Below are 18,444 nucleotides of genomic sequence, written 5' to 3'. Positions count from 1 at the left end.
AGTCTAGTCTAGTCTAGTCTAGTCCAGTCTAGTCTAGTCTAGTCTAGTCTAGTCTAGTCTAGGTTAGTCTAGTCTAGTCTGGTCCAGTCTAGTCTCGTCTAGTCTAAGTTAGTCTGGTCCAGTCTAGTCCAGTCTAGTCTAGGTTCGTCTAGTCTAGTCTGGTCCAGTCCAGTCTAGTCTAGTCTAGGTTAGTCTGGTCCAGTCTAGTCTCGTCTAGACTAGCCTTAGTTTAAGTTTAGTTTATTCACTGAGGCACAGTGTAAAGCAGTTTTGTTTCGTGCTAACCAGTCATCAGAGAGACAATAGTATCGAGCCCCCGCCCACAGTGTACAGATACATGACAAAGGGGAGAACATTTCGTGCAAAATAAAGTCCAGTAATGTCCGATTAAAGATCTATTACTTTGCTACAGTGTGTGTGCCTCTTTAACAAGTTCTATATCGACATTAGGTGATGCCTGTGTGTAACTTACACATTGTCCTTGTAACCGCCACACGAGGTGTTTACTCCGGGTCCAGTTTCCTGCCTCAATGATTTGTGGTTAATTTGACCCCAGTGTGTGGGGGAGTTGATGAGAACACGAGGAGAATGAAATGGGATGAATGTGGGAGGAATGACAATGGGTGGGCATCGTCCATGGTGTAGAGGTGAGACACAGCGCGGAAACAGGCCCTTCGGCCCACCCAGGCCATGCCGACCAATGATCACCTTGTACACTGGTTCCATTCGACACACTAGGGACAAATTACACAAACCAATTAATCTACAAACACGCACGTCTTTGAAATGTGGGAGGAAACCGGAGCACCCGGAGAAAACCCACACGGTCACAGGGAGAACGTGCAAACTCCGTACAGACAGCACCCGTGTCTCTGGCGTTGGGGGTGTTGGGGGTGTGGAGGGTGTTGGCGGTGTGGAGGGTGACGGGATCTACCAGGGGCTCCACAAACACCAGGCTGGTTCTCCGTCATCTTCACCATTGGCCATTCCACTGATCAGAAACACCCAACCTGCCTCATCTCCCATCCGTCCCCACCGTCCCCACATCTCCAAACCTGCGAGAGGGGGGGACCTCCCTGCCCAGCACTCCCTGGTTCCCATCCCCCCCCCCCTGCTGGTGTCCAATAGGTGCAGGAGGAGGCCATTCGGCCCTTCAAGCCAGCACCGCCATTCAATGTGATCATGGCTGATCATCCCCAGTGACAGCAACTCCATCAATCACCTGGAGACTGAGGGAGGAAAGGGAGGGAGAGGGGGGGGGGGAGAGAGGGAGGGAGGGAGGGGCGAGGGAGGGGGAGAGGGAGGGAGGGAGAGAGGGGGAGGGGGAGGGAGGGAGAGAAGGAGGGAGACCGTTGGAGGTAAAGGGAGGGAAGGAGAGAGGGGGGGAGAGGGGGAGAGAGGGGGAGGGGAGAGGGAGGGAGGGAGAGAGGGAGGGGGAGAAAGGGGGGGTGGGGGAGAGGGAAGGGGACAGAGGGAGGGAGGGGAGGGAGGGAGGGAGGGGGAGGGGAGGGGGGAGGGGCCAGGGAGGGAGGGGGGAGAGGAGGGAGGGAGGGAGGGGAGGGAGGGGAGGAGGGAGGAGGGAGAGGGAGGGAGGGAGGGGAGGGAGGGAGGGAGGGAGGGGGAGGGGGAGGGAGGAGGGAGGGAGGGAGGGAGGGGAGGGGAGGGAGGGGAGAGAGGGAGGAGAGGGAGGGAGGGGGGGGAGGGAGGGGGGAGGGGAGGGAGGGGGGGGGGGAGAGGGGGGGAGGGAGGGAGGGAGAGGGGGGGGGAGAGGGGGAGAGAGGGGGGAAGGAGTTCGGGAGCGGTGGGGGGGGGGAGGGGAAGGAATAAGGGGAGAGGTTCAGAGAGAGAGAGGGAGAAAGAGGGGGGAGGGAGGGAGGAGGGGGGAGGGAGGGAGAGGGAGGTGGGAGGGAGAGAGAAAGAGAGAGGGAAGGGAGAGAGGGAGGGAGGGAGAGGGAGGGAGGGAGGGAGTGAGGGAGAGGGAGGGAGAGATGGAGGGAGGGAGGGAGAGGGAGGGAGAGGGGGGAGGGAGGAGGGAGGGAGGATGGATTGAGGGAGAGAGGGAGGGAGGGAGGGAGGAGAGGGAGGGATAGTGAGGGAGGAGGGAGGGACAGGAGGTGTCGTCACAGCTTCCTCTACAAGGCAGTGTCCAATCAGACAGCAGTCCTGCTCCAACAGATGGGCACATAAAACGTGCGGAAGAGGCAGGGGCAGCAGCAGCAGCAGCTTCACTAAAGCTGGGACACACAGACAGACAGACAGACAGACAGGCAGACAGACAGACAGACAGACAGGCAGACAGACAGACAGACAGGCAGACAGTGAGACAGGGAGCAGCACGTTGGCACCTGCAACATCCAGCCCTTTTTTATTTTGAGCGATTGTGCGTGTGTGTGCGCGTGTGTGTGTGCGCGTGTGCGTGTCTGAGTGTGAGTGTGTGAGTGCGTGAGTGTGTGTGGGGCTGTGTGTATGCACACGCTTGTGTGTGCGTGTGTGTGTGTTGTGCACGCGCACCGCTTGTGCAATACTTTATGTACATCCGAATCCACCTCTCGAAGAAAGAAGAGAAAATAAGATTTTGACAACTGTCCTCTTGTAGACATTTTATTTTCAACGAGACCCCCAGCTGCACCGGATCTAAGACATCGCCTCTCTGCACATTAAGAATGGTCACTGTAGGTATTTGTGTTTTTTATTCTCTCTACTTACGGCTCTGACCCTTGTTTCATGTCGTCTTTTGTTCCTGCACCACTGTTGCGAAGATTTGTGTAAGCAGCCTTTTGTGTGTTTCTTATGTAAAATGGCTCCGTTCTCCCTGGTTTGGGCAACGCTGGGTGGGTCTGTATTCTCCAAGGACAGGGACAGACCCAGGGCACAGAGACGACAGCAGGATCCCCCTCCCCCTACCCCCACCCCCCCACCCCCCCATCCCCAGCGGCAATGCTCAATATGGGGGGGGTGGTCTCGACGAGGCCGATCAAAGAAGCTTTGCAGCAGAGAAATCTCTGCTCACGGTCTCAGAGCGAGGGGGGAGACAGAGGGGGAGACAGAGAGGGGGACAGAGAGGGGGAGACAGAGAGGGAGACAGAGGGGGAGGCAGAGAGGGAGACAGAGAGGAGGACAGAGGGGGAGACAGAGGGGGGAGACAGAGAGGGGGATAGAAAGAGACAGAGAGGGGAGAAGAGAGGGGAGAGACGGAGAGGGAGAGAGAGGGGGAGAGAGAGAGAGAGGGAGAGGGACAGAGGGGGAGAGAGAGGGGGAGACAGAGAGGGAGACAGAGGGGGAGACAGAGAGGGAGACAGAGAGGGAGACAGAGAGAGGGTGGAGATGGAGGGAGAGAGAGGGGAAAGGAGACAGAGAGGGGGGAGAGAGAGGGGAGAGAGAGGGGGAAGACAGAGGGGGAGAGAGGGGGGAGACAGAGGGGGAGACAGGGGGGGAGACAGAGGGAGAGACAGAGAGGGAGACAGAGAGAGAGACAGAGAGGGGGAGACAGAGAGGGACAGAGAGGGAGACAGAGGGGGAGACAGAGAGGGAGACAGAGAGGGGGACAGAGGAGGGGGGACAGAGGGGGGGAGGGGGACAGGAGGGGGAATCAAGGGGGGACAGAGAGGGAGACAGAGAGGGGGGGGGAGGGGAGACAGAGAGGAGAGAAAAGAGAGGGGAGACAGAGGGGGAGACAGAGGGGGAGACAGAGAGAGGGGATAGAGAGAGACAGAGAGGAGACAGAGAGGCATTGGCCCCCAACGTCACCGTGCACCATCATTGGGGGGGAGTGTGGAATAAAGGCAGCGGGAGGCAACACAGTGCTTGTATAATGTGACGGGGGCACCCATCCCTGCAGCGCTCCGCAAAACAATGGGAGCTGCAAACACTGGCACGGAGAAAAACCACAGGGGTTCTGGAATTAAAAACAATGGGAGCTGCTTCGGCCCTATTGTGTACGGGACTGGGCACGTGGCCACAAGGAAAATGTCGATGGGGCCATTCCATGCATCAGCATCCCCCCCATCTCCCCCCTTGCACCCCCCCACCCCCCGGGGAGGCCTCTCAGACCCCCCCATGCTCTACCCCCCCCCCATCTCTAACCCCCCCCCCATGGAGTGTATCTCCTCACTGTCTCTAGCCCCCCAAGTCTCTACTCCCCCCCCCCCCAATCTCCATCTACCCCCCCATCCAATCTCCCCCCCCCCCCTCCCCCCTCCCTCATCCTACCCCCCATCTCGACCTCCCCCATCTCCCCCAGGCCCCCCCCCCCCCCCCCCCCATTTCAGGCAGCCGACAGCCTGTGTTCAGCCATTTATCATCTTGCCAGGGATAGCAATAGATCAGCGCGAGTTGTCAGCAACAATGAGCCCATTCTGCTGCACCATTTGCCGGGATGATGCAGTCAATTTGCATCAGGCACGACCCTGACCACAGCCACTCCCCACCCACCCGGCCACCCGGCCACTGACCGCGGTCATCTCCCCGTTCATGGTGACAGGGAATCCACAGACAAGGGCGAATGTGAAATGAACAACAACAGCGTGAAGATGCCCCGTGTAATACTGTAGCCGGGAGAGAACGGTGAAACAGATAGAATATCAGCTCGATGTATTTCCTGCCCCAATATCCAACGCACTGTGAAACAAAGCACCAATCTGTTCCCCCCCCCCCCCCCCCCCCCTCAAGCTACAACACCCACCCCCCCCCCCTCCCACAGAGCTACCCCCACCCATCCATCCCACACCCCCCTCCTCGGGAAGGTGACGAGCTGAGGAATTACTGGAATGCAAAATGAGCAGCGCTGCTTGTGGATAGATGGACAGCAAGGAGAGGTGGTTACGTGTAGAGCCTTGTAAGGATGTGAGATGCTGCCCGGAGAGAGAGGAGAGAGGGAGAGAGGGGGAGAGAGGGAGGGGGAGAGAGAGAGGGGGAGAGAGGGGGAGAGAGGGGGAGATAGATTGAGAGAGGGGGAGAGGGGGAGAGAGGTGGGGAGAGGTGGAGAGGGAGAGAGAGAGAGGGCGAGGAGGGGGAGAGAGGGGGTGAGAGAGGGAGAGAGGAGGGAGAGGGGGGGGAGGGAGAGAGGGGGGGAGAGGGGGGGAGGAGGGAGGAGAGGGGGAGAGAGGGGGAGAGAGGGGGAGAGAGGGGAGAGAGAGAGAGGGAGAGAGAGGGAGAGAGAGGGAGGGAGAGAGGGGACCATGGCTGACCCACACCGATGAAGCTATGTCCAAACCCACTCCCCACCCCTGCAGGACACGGCCCCACCTCTGTTCCAAGGTTTAGCGGTCAATTGGTCAATGCACCAACTGGTTCTGCTCCTCGCCGCTCCTCTCCACTCCTTGACCCAAACCGAGCAATGGCCAGGACAGGGAGGGGACTAGAGCCACACTGGACACAGGGGCCAGGACCGGTCAATGTGCCGCCGGTCAGTGTGCCAACTCTTGGCCAGAATTGACAGCCTCTTCCTCCAAACCACAGCCAGATGGGTGAGGGCTGGCGGTCAGTGAAGCCGAGACGCTGACCAACATCCCACATCACCACAGCTTGGGCCACAGAGTGACCACCTGTTAACCAGGGCTAGCAGTTCCACATGTAACAGTGCCATGCAATAAACCAACTGTCCCCTCTCTCTCTATATCTCCCTCTCTCCCTCCCTCCCTCCATCTCTCCCTCAGCTCACGCCCTCCCTCCCTCCCTCTCTCCATGGCCAGCTGGTCATTACATCTATGCTGTGTGGATGAGGTCTGGCCACACACACACACACAGAAAGATGCTTCATTTTTTAGCATTTTTCCGGGGCTCATTATCTTTTGGGGAAAAAACATTTCATTTCCTGGGCATCAGATTAACAAGAATCAGTCTGAAGAAGGGTTTCGGCCCGAAACGTCGCCTATTGCCTTCGCTCCATAGATACTGCAGCAGTGAGTGTGGGCAGTGGGCAGTGGGTGTGGGCAGTGGGCAGTGGGTGTGGGCAGTGGGCAGTGGGCAGTGGGTGTGGGCAGTGGGCAGTGGGTGTGGGCAGTGGGCAGTGGGTGTGGGCAGTGGGTGTGGGCAGTGGGTGTGGGCAGTGGGCAGTGGGCAGTGGGTGTGGGCAGTGGGCAGTGGGTGTGGCAGTGGACAGTGGGGTGGGCAGTGGGTGTGGGCAGTGGGTGGGGGCAGTGGGCAGTGGGTGTGGGTGTGGGCAGTGGGCAGTGGGTGTGGGCAGTGTGGGCAGTGGGTGTGGGCAGTGGGTGTGGGCAGTGGGCAGTGGGCAGTGGGTAGTGGGTGTGGGCAGTGAGTGTGGGCAGTGGGTGTGGGCAGTGGGCAGTGGTGTGGGCAGTGGTGTGGGCAGTGGGTGTGGGCAGGGGCAGTGGGTGTGGGCAGTGGGTGTGGGCAGTGGGTGTGGGCAGTGGGCAGTGGGGCAGTGGGTGTGGGGCAGTGGGCAGTGGGTGTGGGGCAGTGGGCAGTGGGTGTGGGCAGTGGGTGTGGGCAGTGGGTGTGGGGGCGTGGCAGTGGGCAGTGGGTGTGGGGCAGTGGGCAGTGGGTGTGGGCAGTGGGCAGTGGGCAGTGGGCAGTGGGTGTGGGCAGTGGGTGTGGGCAGTGGGTGTGGGCAGTGGGTGTGGGGCAGTGGGTGTGGGCAGTGGGTGTGGGCAGTGGGTGTGGGCAGTGGGTGGGGGTGTGGGCAGTGGGTGTGGGCAGTGGGGTGTGGGCAGTGGGCAGTGGGCAGGTGGGGCAGTGTGGGCAGTGGGCAGTGGGTGGGGCAGTGGGCAGTGGGTGTGGGCAGTGGGTGTGGGCAGTGGGTGTGGGCAGTGGGCAGTGGTGGGCAGTGGGTGTGGGCAGTGGGTGTGGGCAGTGGGCAGTGGGCAGTGGGTGTGGGCAGTGGGTGTGGGCAGTGGGCAGTGGGCAGTGGGCAGTGGGTGGGTGGGGGCAGTGGGTGTGGGCAGTGGGCAGTGGGCAGTGGGTGTGGGCAGTGGGCAGTGTGGGCAGTGGGCAGTGGGTTGTGGGGCAGTGGGTGTGGGTGTGGGCAGTGGGCAGTGGGTGTGGGCAGTGGGGCAGTGGGTGTGTGGGCAGTGGGCAGTGGGCAGTGGGCAGTGTGGTGTGGGCAGTGGGCAGTGGGTGTGGGCAGTGGGCAGTGGGTGTGGGGCAGTGGGCAGTGGGCAGTGGGCAGTGGGTGTGGGCAGTGGGCAGTGGGTGGTGGGCAGTGGGCAGTGGGTGTGGGCAGTGGGTGTGTGGGCAGTGGGCAGTGGGTGTGGGCAGTGGGCAGTGGGTGTGTGGGCAGTGGGCAGTGGGCAGTGGGCAGTGGGTGTGGGGGCAGTGGGTGTGGGCAGTGGGTGTGGGCAGTGGGTGTGGGCAGTGGGCAGTGGGTGTGGGCAGTGGGTGTGGGTGTGGGCAGGGGGGCAGTGGGGGTGGGCAGTGGGTGTGGGCAGTGGGCAGTGGGTGTGGGCAGTGGGTGTGGGGCAGTGGGTGTGGGCAGTGGGCAGGGGGGGGCAGTGGGTGTGGGCAGTGGGTGTGGGCAGTGGGTGTGGGCAGTGGGCAGTGGGTGTGGGCAGTGGGTGTGGGCAGTGGGCAGGGCAGGGTGTGGGGCAGTGGGTGTGGGCAGTGGGTGTGGGCAGTGGGCAGTGGGTGTGGGCAGTGGGTGTGGGCAGTGGGCAGTGGGTGTGGGCAGTGGGGTGTGGGCAGTGGGTGTGGGGCAGTGGGTGTGGGCAGTGGGTGTGGGGGGGCAGTGGGTGTGGGCAGTGGGCAGTGAGTGTGGGCAGTGGGTGTGGGCAGGTGGGTGTGGGCAGTGGGTGTGGGCAGTGGGCAGTGGGCAGTGGGGTGGGGGCAGTGGGTGTGGGCAGTGGGCAGTGAGTGTGGGCAGTGGGTGTGGGCAGTGGGTGTGGGGCAGTGGGTGTGGGCAGTGGGTGTGGGCAGTGGGTGGTGGGTGTGGGCAGTGGGTGTGGGCAGTGGGCAGTGGGCAGTGGGGCAGTGGGTGTGGGCAGTGGGTGTGGGCAGTGGGGTGTGGGCAGTGGGCAGTGGGTGTGGGCAGTGGGTGTGGGCAGTGGGTGTGGGCAGTGGGTGTGGGCAGTGGGTGTGGGCAGTGGGGCAGTGGGTGTGGGCAGTGGGTGTGGGCAGTGGGTGTGGGCAGTGGGTGTGGGCAGTGGGCAGTGGGTGTGGGCAGTGGGTGTGGGCAGTGGGTGTGGGCAGTGGGTGTGGGCAGTGGGTGTAGGCAGTGGGCAGTGGGTGTGGGCAGTGGGTGTGGGCAGTGGGCAGTGGGTGTGGGCAGTGGGTGTGGGCAGTGGGTGTGGGCAGTGGGCAGTGTGTGTGGGCAGTGGGTGTGGGCAGTGGGCAGTGAGTGTGGGGGGCAGTGGGCAGTGGGCAATGGGCAGTGGGTGGGGCAGTGGGCAGTGGGTGTGGGCAGTGGGTGTGGGCAGTGGGCAGTGAGTGTGGGCAGTGGGCAGTGGACAGTGGGCAGTGGGCAGTGGGTGTGGGCAGTGGGTGTGGGCAGTGGGAGTGGGCAGTGGACAGTGAGTGTGGGCAGTGGGCAATGGGCAGTGGACAGTGGGCAGTGGTCAGCGGGCGGGAAATACCTACAACCCCATTCCCATGAATTGAAGAAAAATTGTATTATTTTTCTTGATGAAAAAACTAATACTTTGGAAAAGAAGGATTAAAAAAAAGCAGGAAATATTGTCCCGTTTGTGTAAAATGAAGGGCTGGTTTGTTGCTGGAAGCGGTGTATCAGGTGTAGAGAGACGGCGTTTAGTTGGCGGGGCTTCCCCCACTCCCACTCCCACCACATCCTTTGTTCCTCCCGCGTCTCTGCTTCAAGGCCGCGGTGGAAAACAGATCTCCCAACCCCACTGATTGTTCACCTGGAGCGTGGAGTCGGTGGCCTGTACCCCTCCCCTCCCCTCTACCCCCTCCCCTCCCCTCCCCTCCCCTTCCCGCAATACTTTGGGTGCTGGTGTAACAAAGGTGAATGTCACTGTTCATCAGGGCGATGTTGAGAACCGTTTACTCCACAGCCCAGTCAGATGGAGCAGTGATGCACAGCCCTGCTCACATAGAGGGGGGATAGAGGGGGATAGAGGGGGGAGAGAGAGGGGTGGGGGGAGAGAGAGGGGAGTGGGAGAGAGGGGAGGGGGATAGAGGGGAGGGGGGTTAGAGGGGAGGGGGAGAGAGGGGAGGAGGGAGAGAGGGGGTGGGGAGGGATGAGAGGGGAGGGGAGGGGAAGAGAGGGGAGAGGGGGAGGGGGGGGGGGAGGTGGGGGGGAGGGGGGAGGGGGAGGGAGGGGGAGGGAGAGGGGGGGGGGGGAGAGAGAGAGAGAGGGGAGGGGGAGAGAGAGGAGGGGGGGGGGGAGAGAGGGGAGGGGGAAGAGTGGGGAGGGGGAGAGAGGGGAGAGAGGAGGGGGGGGGGGAGAGAGGGAGAGGGGGGGAAGAGAGGGGAGGGGGAGAGAGAGGGGTGGGGTGGGGGGGAAGGGGAGGGGGGGAGAGAGGGAGAGAGGGGAGGGGGGAGAGAGGGGAGGGGAAGAGAGGGGAGGGGGAGAGAGGGGAGGGGGAGAGAGGGGAGGGGGAGAGGGGGGGAGGGGGAGAGAGGGGAGGGGGAGAGAGGGGAGGGCGAGAGAGGGGAGGGCGAGAGAGGGGAGGGGATAGAGGGGTGGGGAAGGGAGGGATGAGAGGGACGGGAAGGAGAGAGTGTAAGACAAAACGAGAGAGAAAGGGCGAGCGTGTCGGCGCAGCCACAACTGCACCTGCCCTACTGCAGGCATTTATTTAAAGGAGGTTCTCGTGGCTATTTATTTGCCTGATGCTTTACTTGTGACAATTACCTCTTCTAAAGACTGACGGAATAAATAATGAGCCATTAGCGGGTTTGGTTGCATTAGGAGACAAAGAAGCAGGAAATGGGTCACAACCAGATCTCACAATTCTAAATTGATTCCCCTATTTATTTAACATTTATTCAAATTAAATCATTGAAGATTTATACATCTCAAGGATGATTGAATAATGCGTACGGCACCTAATCTACTAAAGGCAGTCTCAATGGTGGGGATATCCATTTAAACGGGAGCATTTGGTTAAATTAGCAGCGTCCCAGCCCGACGCTGCTGCCGTTGAACAATGGGCGATGGAAATATTCTGCTCACGTTCACAACCTCCTTGTTCAGGTGGTCCTGGTGAAAGGACAAGTTATTGTTTGTGCAACTTAGAGAGGCATCGCCCTATTTACAGTAGAGTGCTCGTGTACCCCGAGATCTCCCGGCCGTCACCCGATTTTCGCCGTCTTCCCATCAGAAGCGAACACACGCCACCTCTCAGCCACCTCCCCCCACCTTACATCCTAGTAGCTTGCCACAGCGCTCCGTCAAACACCTTCTGCATCTCTACGTCCAACTGAGTTTCATCGCTGCACAATCAGCGTCGGTCACCATGCCTTGAGTTAACAAGGCCCTGAGTCTCTAGAATCCCCTCCTCCTCCCCCAAAGCCCCATCTTCCCTGTACCTGAAGCCCACCTCTCTCCTCCCCACACACCTGTGCCCACCTCTCTCCTCCCCACACACCTGTGCCCACCTCTCCCCTACACACACCTGTGCCCACCTCTCTCCTCCCCACACACCTGAAGCCCACCTCTCTCCTCCCCACACACCTGTGCCCACCTCTCTCCCCTACACACACACCTGTGCCCACCTCTCTCCTCCCCACACACCTGTGCCCACCTCTCCCCTACACACACCTGTGCCCACCTCTCTCCTCCCCACACCTGTGCCCACCTCTCCCCTCCACACACCTGTGTCCACCTCTCCCCTACACACACCTGTGCCCACCTCTCTCCTCCCCACACACTACCTCTCCCCTACACACACCTGTGCCCACCTCTCTCCTCCCCACACACCTGTGTCCACCTCTCCTCCCCACACACCTGTGTCCACCTCTCTCCTCCCCACACACCTGTGTCCACCTCTCCTCCCCACACACCTGTGCCCACCTCTCTCCTCCCCACACACCTGTGCCCACCTCTCCCCTGCGCACACCTGTGCCCATCTCTCTCCTTTCCTGACTGCACAGTTGGGAAATGTTTGGGGAGAGCTTGCACCACTGCCTGAGTGCCAGATGTTTAAGGCCACTGGCCTTCTCTGGCCATTCTAGGCTGGCCATACAGATGATGAAACATCTGCTCCTGTTCACCCTTCACCTAACCCTTGCTTGGCCCAGAAAGACAAGAACATTCCGCACAAAGCCAGCACAATGTATTAATAGTCACTCCTCTACGTATCTGAAAGCAGAGAATCAGTGTACAACAATCTGTAATTACTGATCTGTCATTGCAGTCACAATAGGCTGTGATTATTGTCGTGCCGACTGCACCATCGATGTGTGATCACGTTGAGAACCGTCTGGAGTAAGAATCAGTTGGGTAACGAAGTATTGCGGGCAAACACACATTGTCCTTGTCTGAAAACCCCTGGTTCCCAGTCACAGGCTCTTTGCTCAGAGTATGAATGATGAATTCCAGGCTTTCACTTTGATTTGCGGTTGTTTCCAGTAGGTTTTATCAGTAGCGTTGAGCAAAAAGTGTTTTGTGTTGGTTGTCGAGTGATGGAGAATTAGGCCCATTCACAGAGGATCCATCACACCCTGGTCACATGTTCCTGCCTGTAGGCTCAACCCTGTTGTAGCCCAGTGTAGACTCACCCCTGTTGTAACCCAGTGTAGACTCACCCCTGTTGTAGCATTCTCCTCTGTATCCCAGTGTAGACTCACCCCTGTTGTAGCCCAGTGTAGACTCACCCCTGTTGTAGCCCAGTGTAGACTCACCCTGTTGTAGCCCAGTGTAGACTCAACCCTGTTGTAGCCCAGTGTAGACTCAACTCTGTTGTAGCCCAGTGTAGACTCAACTATGTTGTAGCCCAGTGTAGACTCAACTCTGTTGTAGCCCAGTGTAGACTCAACTCTGTTGTAGCCCAGTGTACTCACCTCTGTTGTAGCCCAGTGTAGACTCACCCATGTTGTAGCCCAGTGTAGACTCACCCCTGTTGTAGCCCAGTGTAGACTCACCCCTGTTGTAGCCCAGTGTAGACTCACCCCTGTTGTAGCCCAGTGTAGACTCACCCATGTTGTAGCCCAGTGTAGACTCACCCATGTTGTAGCCCAGTGTAGGCTCACCCTGTTGTAGCCCAGTGTAGACTCACCCCTGTTGTAGCCCAGTGTAGACTCACCTCTGTTGTGGCCCAGTGTAGACTCACCCCTGTTGTAGCCCAGGGTAGGCTCACCCCTGTTGTAGCCCAGTGTAGACTCACCTCTGTTGTAGCCCAGTGTAGACTCAAGCCTGTTGTAGCCCAGTGTAGACTCAAGCCTGTTGTAGCCCAGTGTAGACTCACCCTGTTGTAGCCAGTGTAGACTCACCCTGTTGTAGCCCAGTGTAGACTCACCCTGTTGTAGCCCAGTGTAGACTCAACCCTGTTGTAGCCCAGTGTAGACTCACCCTGTTGTAGCCCAGTGTAGACTCACCTCTGTTGTAGCCCAGTGTAGACTCACCCCTGTTGTAGCCCAGTGTAGACTCAAGCCTGTTGTAGCCCAGTGTAGACTCACCCTGTTGTAGCCCAGTGTAGACTCACCCCTGTTGTAGCCCAGTGTAGACTCAAGCCTGTTGTAGCCCAGTGTAGACTCACCCTGTTGTAGCCCAGTGTAGACTCACCCCTGTTGTAGCCCAGTGTAGGATCACCCCTGTTGTAGCACTGTCCTCTGTAGCCCAGTGTAGACTCACCTCTGTTGTAGCCCAGTGTAGACTCACCCCTGTTGTAGCCCAGTGTAGACTCATCTCTGTTGTAGCCCAGTGTAGACTCATCTCTGTTGTAGCCCAGTGTAGACTCACCCCTGTTGTAGCCCAGTGTAGACTCATCTCTGTTGTAGCCCAGTGTAGGCTCACCCTGTTGTAGCCCAGTGTAGACTCACCCTGTTGTAGCCCAGTGTAGGCTCACCTCTGTTGTAGCATTCTCCTCTGTAACCCAGTGTAATGTTTCTGTGGTGTGTTACCCAGTGTAGCTGAGTGTGGGGCCACCCACTGTAAGGTCACCCCTGTTGTTTGACCCAGAGTAGTGACCCACTGACCGGTGGTCTTTGTGTGCGCTTTGAACGGCCCGTGTCACATTCTGAAACCAAAACTAATAAAAATGTAAATGAGATAAGGCTGAGATTTATTCCCCACACAAACAAAGCTCTCTCAAAACAGGCCATTCAGCCAGTCATTCTAGCCCTACTCCCCTTACATCCGGGGATGAACCTGGTGAAAGTTGCTACCTGCCCAGGGTGGGTAAATTAGGCGAGCTCCTTCATTCAACTCCAGCCTGTTCACGGCCTAAAGTATCAAACACATTAATCCCAGCAATGAGTTCGCTCAATGCGAATAACCAGCGGCCAGCAATAGCTACCGCTCATTGTATCATGGACCACTGACCCTCAGACCACTGACCCTCAGACCACTGACTCTCAGACCACTGACCCTCAGCTCAAAATGGTGGCAGTCCCTGCAATGTCAGTCCCCAAGCATCCACAGAACTAACCAGTAAACAAGGCACAAACATTCCATTGTTTGGAAGGAACTGCAGGTGCTGGTTTACACTGAAGATAGACACAAAATGCTGGAGTAACTCAGCGGGACAGGCAGCGTCTGTGGAGAGAAGGAATGGGTGACGTTTCGAGACTGAAGAAGGGTCTTGACGTTCCTTATCTCCAGAGATGCTGCCGGTCCCACTGAGTTACTCCAGCATTTTGTCATTAACCATTTGATCAATTTGTTGCCTTGTCATTAATACTTCACTCTGAATAAAATAAAATGGAGTCTTTAGCAGCCGGGCGAATGTATTGAAAATATTCTACTTTATATATTTTTGGGGGAATATTTTGCTGGGATTAAATCTTGTACATTTGCAAAATAAGCATTTGCCGAAAACTCTGCGTTTTATGAGCTAGCCGTGACTAACGGGGCTTGTTTGAGCAGTGGTGTGCAGGCTGATAGATGATAATAGAATCTATCGGTGTCTGGTGTTGGGCACCAGCTCTGAGCAGTGCCCATGTCAAAGGCTCATTGTTAAACTGCACAGCCTCTGACTCATTGTGCATCTTCGATTCCATTTTATTGCCCTCCCCGTCCAGAAAATTAATAAAACTCAACAATGAAAGCTCCCTTTCTGAGTCGGGAAGCACAAGATGCCGCCTGTTTTATCTCTGAAACGGCACTGTTTGCCCTCTGTCGAGGATAGATGTGCATGCTAGTGTACTTTATATGTAATATTACCCCAGTGTTGGTGGTGGTGACTATTTGGGGCCCTCGTCTCACCTCCCCTGTCCCCCTTCCACCGGAGAGAGTCCCAACCCAGAGTTGTGGGTGTCAGGGGTTATGGGGAGAAGGCAGGAGAATGGGGTTAGGAGGGAGAGATGGATCAGCCATGAATGAAGTAGATGGCGGAGTAGACTTGATGGGCCGAATGGCTTAATTTGCTCCTCTCGTGTGTTAGACTATCTCCTCACCCTCTCCTTCACAGGAACACGGGTGGAGATGGGATCACTGCCGTTTCCAGCAGCACCTGCTCACCCAAACCCTGCACTACACCAGGTCCCCACCCACTCACTGCAGAGTTCCTGTCTCCGTGGTGAAATGCACAAGGCTGGCTCTGGCTGCAATGCACTCACTAAAAGCTGTTGCAGGTAAATCCTTCACTTGCCAAGTTACGCCCCATCAGCCCGACATCTTGTGAAACCAAAACCTCGTCGCAGCAAACAGGACCGTTTTGTTCATTAGGTTTTCAGCAAAATCCCAATGCAACAACGCAAGGTTCAAAACGATGCCTCACACTGGACAATATTGATCATATTTTCCATAAACAACCTGGAGAGGTTTTGCCAGCCATGCAGGATCTCACAGGAGCCTGGATTTGTCCACAATCAAACCAGCAGGATGTAAATCTACTGGAGTTTACCCATTGCAGTGGTTTACCTGGCCAATGGCTGATGCAACCTAAAGTGGAGGCGCATGTGGTGGGCACAGTGGCAGGTGGGCACAGTGGCAGGTGGGCACGGGCAGGTGGGCACAGGCAGGTGGGCACAGTTGCAGGTGGGCACAATGGCAGGTGGGCACCATGGCAGGTGAGCTCCATGGCAGGTGGGCACCGTGGCAGGTGTGTTGGGCAGGTGTGTTGGGCTGGTGTGTTGGGCAGGTGTGTTGGGCTGGTGTGTTGGGCAGGTGTGTTGGGCAGGTGTGTTGGGCAGGTGTGTTGGGCTGGTGTGTTGGGCAGGTGTGTTGGGCAGGTGTGTTGGGCAGGTGTGTTGGGCAGGTGTGTTGGGCAGGTGTGTGCTGGAGGGGATGGGCAGCAAGCTGTAGAAACGAAGATGTGCGGACACTGGTTAATAAACAAAGTGCAGGAGTAACTGAGCTGGTCAGGTCTCCCGAGATGTTGCCTGACCCATCGGCACTGTGTGGGTCAGCACCTGGTCTCTGCCACAGGTCTGGGTGAGTTATCTCCACATCCTCCAGCTGACTGTGTCATGCTGCCGATGACATCACCCCCAAAACCAACGACATCACCCCAACAACGTGTGACATCGCCCAATCAGTGACATCACCCCAACCCTCTCCCTCATCATCCCTATGTCCGAGCGCCACTTTGACCGGTTCTGTTTGTGGTGTTTCACCGTACTGCTGAAGTCTCGCCACTGACCAGTATCAGTAGGTTGAGGGTCTAAGCCCTGTTGAGCTGACCATTGCAGGGTGGTCTTTGCCAGCAGAGACACCCTCTGGCCACAGGCCATGAATCCGAGCTCTCACTGCTCCCTCAGGGTGGAGGCAATTGATGCTCTCTGTGTAAATGAGAAGGTCTGCCTGTGTAACATGTACCCATGAGGGGACAGACAAGGTGGATGCACAGAGCCTTTTGTTCAGAGTAGTGAAGAAGGGGTAGGTTTCAGGTGAGGGGGAAAAGATTTAATAGAAATCTGAAGGCCAACCTATTCACACAGAGGGTAATTGGTGTCTGGAACCAGCTGCCAGAGGGAGTAGTTGAGGCAGAGACTATAATAATATTTAAAAGACATTTGGACAGGTACATGGAAAGGAAAGGTTTAGAGGGATATGGGCCAAATGTGGGCAGGTGGACTAGCTTGGATGGGGCATCCTAGTTGGTCGGCATGGACAAGTTGGGCTGAAGGGCCTGTTTCCGTGCTGTATGGCATTTGTATCCGAGCCCTTCGGCATGAACTTGGTGTTAAATTTGTTACATCAGAGAGCAGTCGCCTTAGCTTCAGTGAGAGCATCTCCTTGGCTTTTGTCTACATTTTTACAATAAAATGTGGGCAGCTGAGACTGCAGGTGTGCAAATGGCCAGGTGTGCAAGTGCCAGGTTGCCTGGCCAGGTGTGCAAGCACCAGGTGTGCAAGGACCAGGTGTGCAAGTGCCAGGTGTGCAAGTGCCAGGTGTGCAAGCGCCAGGTGTATGTATAAAGGCCAGGTGTGGGAGGGCCAGGTGTACGGTGTCAGAGGCCAGAGGATGCCACTATGGTCAGAGCAGGTCAGAGGACATGACCTCTATATAACCTCGAGCGTTGTGAGGATGGGCAAGACTCCAGAGGTGCTCGGGCAGCAAGACGTTGATATAGTTGTCATGTCAAACCAGGAGGCCATTCAGCCCATCATATCTATGCCAGCTCCCACATCCCAATCGGGCAGCAAGTTCCAAATCTTGATCACTCTGCATAAAAGCTGTTCCTCAAGTCCCCCCCCCTCCCCCATCTCTCCCACATGTTTGACCAAAACTTGAAATCTCCTCCCCTCTCCTTCATGATCATGAAACATCCTCCAACAGGAACATTCCTCAATGTCCATCTGTGAACCTCCAGTGATTTTGGATGCAATGCGGATATCCTGTGGTCAACATGCGAGAGGCTGAGATCAAACCTGGGCTTTGTTACATTAGTGTGGACGTCTCCTATTTCATGGCACCTCATTCACAACATAAATAATCTGATCGTCAACTAAAATCCTTCTACATCAAGACTGAAAATGCAGCCAAATGGATTAATTTAAGAAAATATTCACAATTGAATGCGTGCAAGGTGAGAATGCTGATGTCACACAGAGCCAATTGTGAAGAGTCACCTTCCTTCTCTCCAGAGATGCTGCCTGGCCCGCTGAATTATTGCAGCATTTTGTGTCTATCTGCCATGTTTCTGGAACTTTCTGCTTTGACTCCAGAATTCCAGCATCTGCCATTTTAATTCCCTGTTATTTTAGGAATGTGTTGCTGGTTAGTTTATACGTGACGTAAGGGAATGAAAGGACCGGAATGCCACCTGTAATCAGCTTCATTGGTGCCACATCGAGAGTGCAGAGACCAGCTGATATGATCTATTGATCACGGGGCTGATATCTTCGCCCCAGGGTCAGAGAATCGGTGGATATTGGCAACACTAGTGCTGGGGAAATCACGCTGGAATTGTGGGCATGGTCTAATGTTAGTGGGATCTTACTGTGTGTAGATTGGCTGCTGTTTACCAGACAATACCAAACGATACGATACCATACCATACGATTAATCCCAGGAGGGAAATTGATCATAAACACAGAAGATACATGAAACATGAAATTAAAGTGAAAGGATTGTGGATGTGCAAAGATTGTGGGGGGGGGAGGGGGAGTCAGTGTCAGTCTACCCCACGACAGACGGGGGAGGAGTTGTACAGTTTGATAGCCACAGGGAAGAAGGATCTCCTGTGGCGTTCTGTGCTGCATCTTGGTGGAACCAGTCTGTTGCTGAAGGTGCTCCTCAGGTTGACCAGTGTGTGATGGAGGGGGTGAGCTGTATTGTCCAGGATGTTCCACAGTTTCCACGGTACTTCAGTGACTAGGGATGGTCTACTGCAGATGCTCAGGTCTTTGCCCAGAAGGTCATCCGGAAGATTCCGCAGATGTTCCTGGACTAGAACTCTAACCCTTCCTCTCCCATGGTAACAGTGGAATCCCCTGACCCAGGCTGTGACCACAATTGTCAGTACTTGTTCCATACCATCTGCCCCATTCTCACCCAGTCTAAATCTTGGCTCCAGTAGACATTCCCCACCTCTGCAGTTTGCCCAGATTAATGCACAATGTCACACACTCAAAATTCACACAATTAATCCCCCCCCCCAATTTATGTTGAACCATGCAGAATCCGTCAAAGTTTCATTGCAATTTTTATATGCAGAGAGATCTGTGTGTGTGTAATTGTCTTGGACACTGACTATTTCAATGAGTAGTGAGAGCATAATTGTGGTGACGACTGCCTTTTGTTTCGGGGGAGGAATGAAATGGGTTTTGTTTTGTCACCGAGCAATCTGTGATATTGGACACAGCAATCTCAGCAGAATTAACATTCTGCTGCTGAATCTACTGTCAGCTTTGGATGTGACAAGGTTCAATCATCCCCTCTTAGGGGAATTCGATTAAATGAATACAAGGTGTTATTTAAATGCT

General features: G+C 56.5%; 1 protein-coding gene across 5 annotated transcripts in view; it reads left to right on the top strand.

The window, feature by feature from the left end:
* The window catches only part of elavl3 (ELAV like neuron-specific RNA binding protein 3), a 117,174-nt gene that overhangs the window by 47,513 nt on the left and 51,217 nt on the right, over positions 1-18,444 (top strand). For 2 of the 5 annotated variants that reach the window (XM_055663975.1, XM_055663973.1), the window contains exon 1: positions 2,200-2,672. The exons of the other annotated variants lie outside the window; for them this stretch is intronic. In XM_055663975.1, the coding sequence (XP_055519950.1) occupies positions 2,664-2,672 (9 nt within the window). In that variant the 5' untranslated portion in view covers positions 2,200-2,663. Of the gene's footprint in view, positions 1-2,199; positions 2,673-18,444 lie in introns of those variants that run through there. 5 annotated transcript variants of the gene reach the window in all.

Source organism: Leucoraja erinacea, chromosome 39 (assembly GCF_028641065.1).
Source record: "Leucoraja erinacea ecotype New England chromosome 39, Leri_hhj_1, whole genome shotgun sequence".
In the NCBI taxonomy this organism is placed as follows: domain Eukaryota; kingdom Metazoa; phylum Chordata; class Chondrichthyes; order Rajiformes; family Rajidae; genus Leucoraja; species Leucoraja erinaceus.
This window is presented reverse-complemented; position numbering and strand designations above follow the sequence as displayed.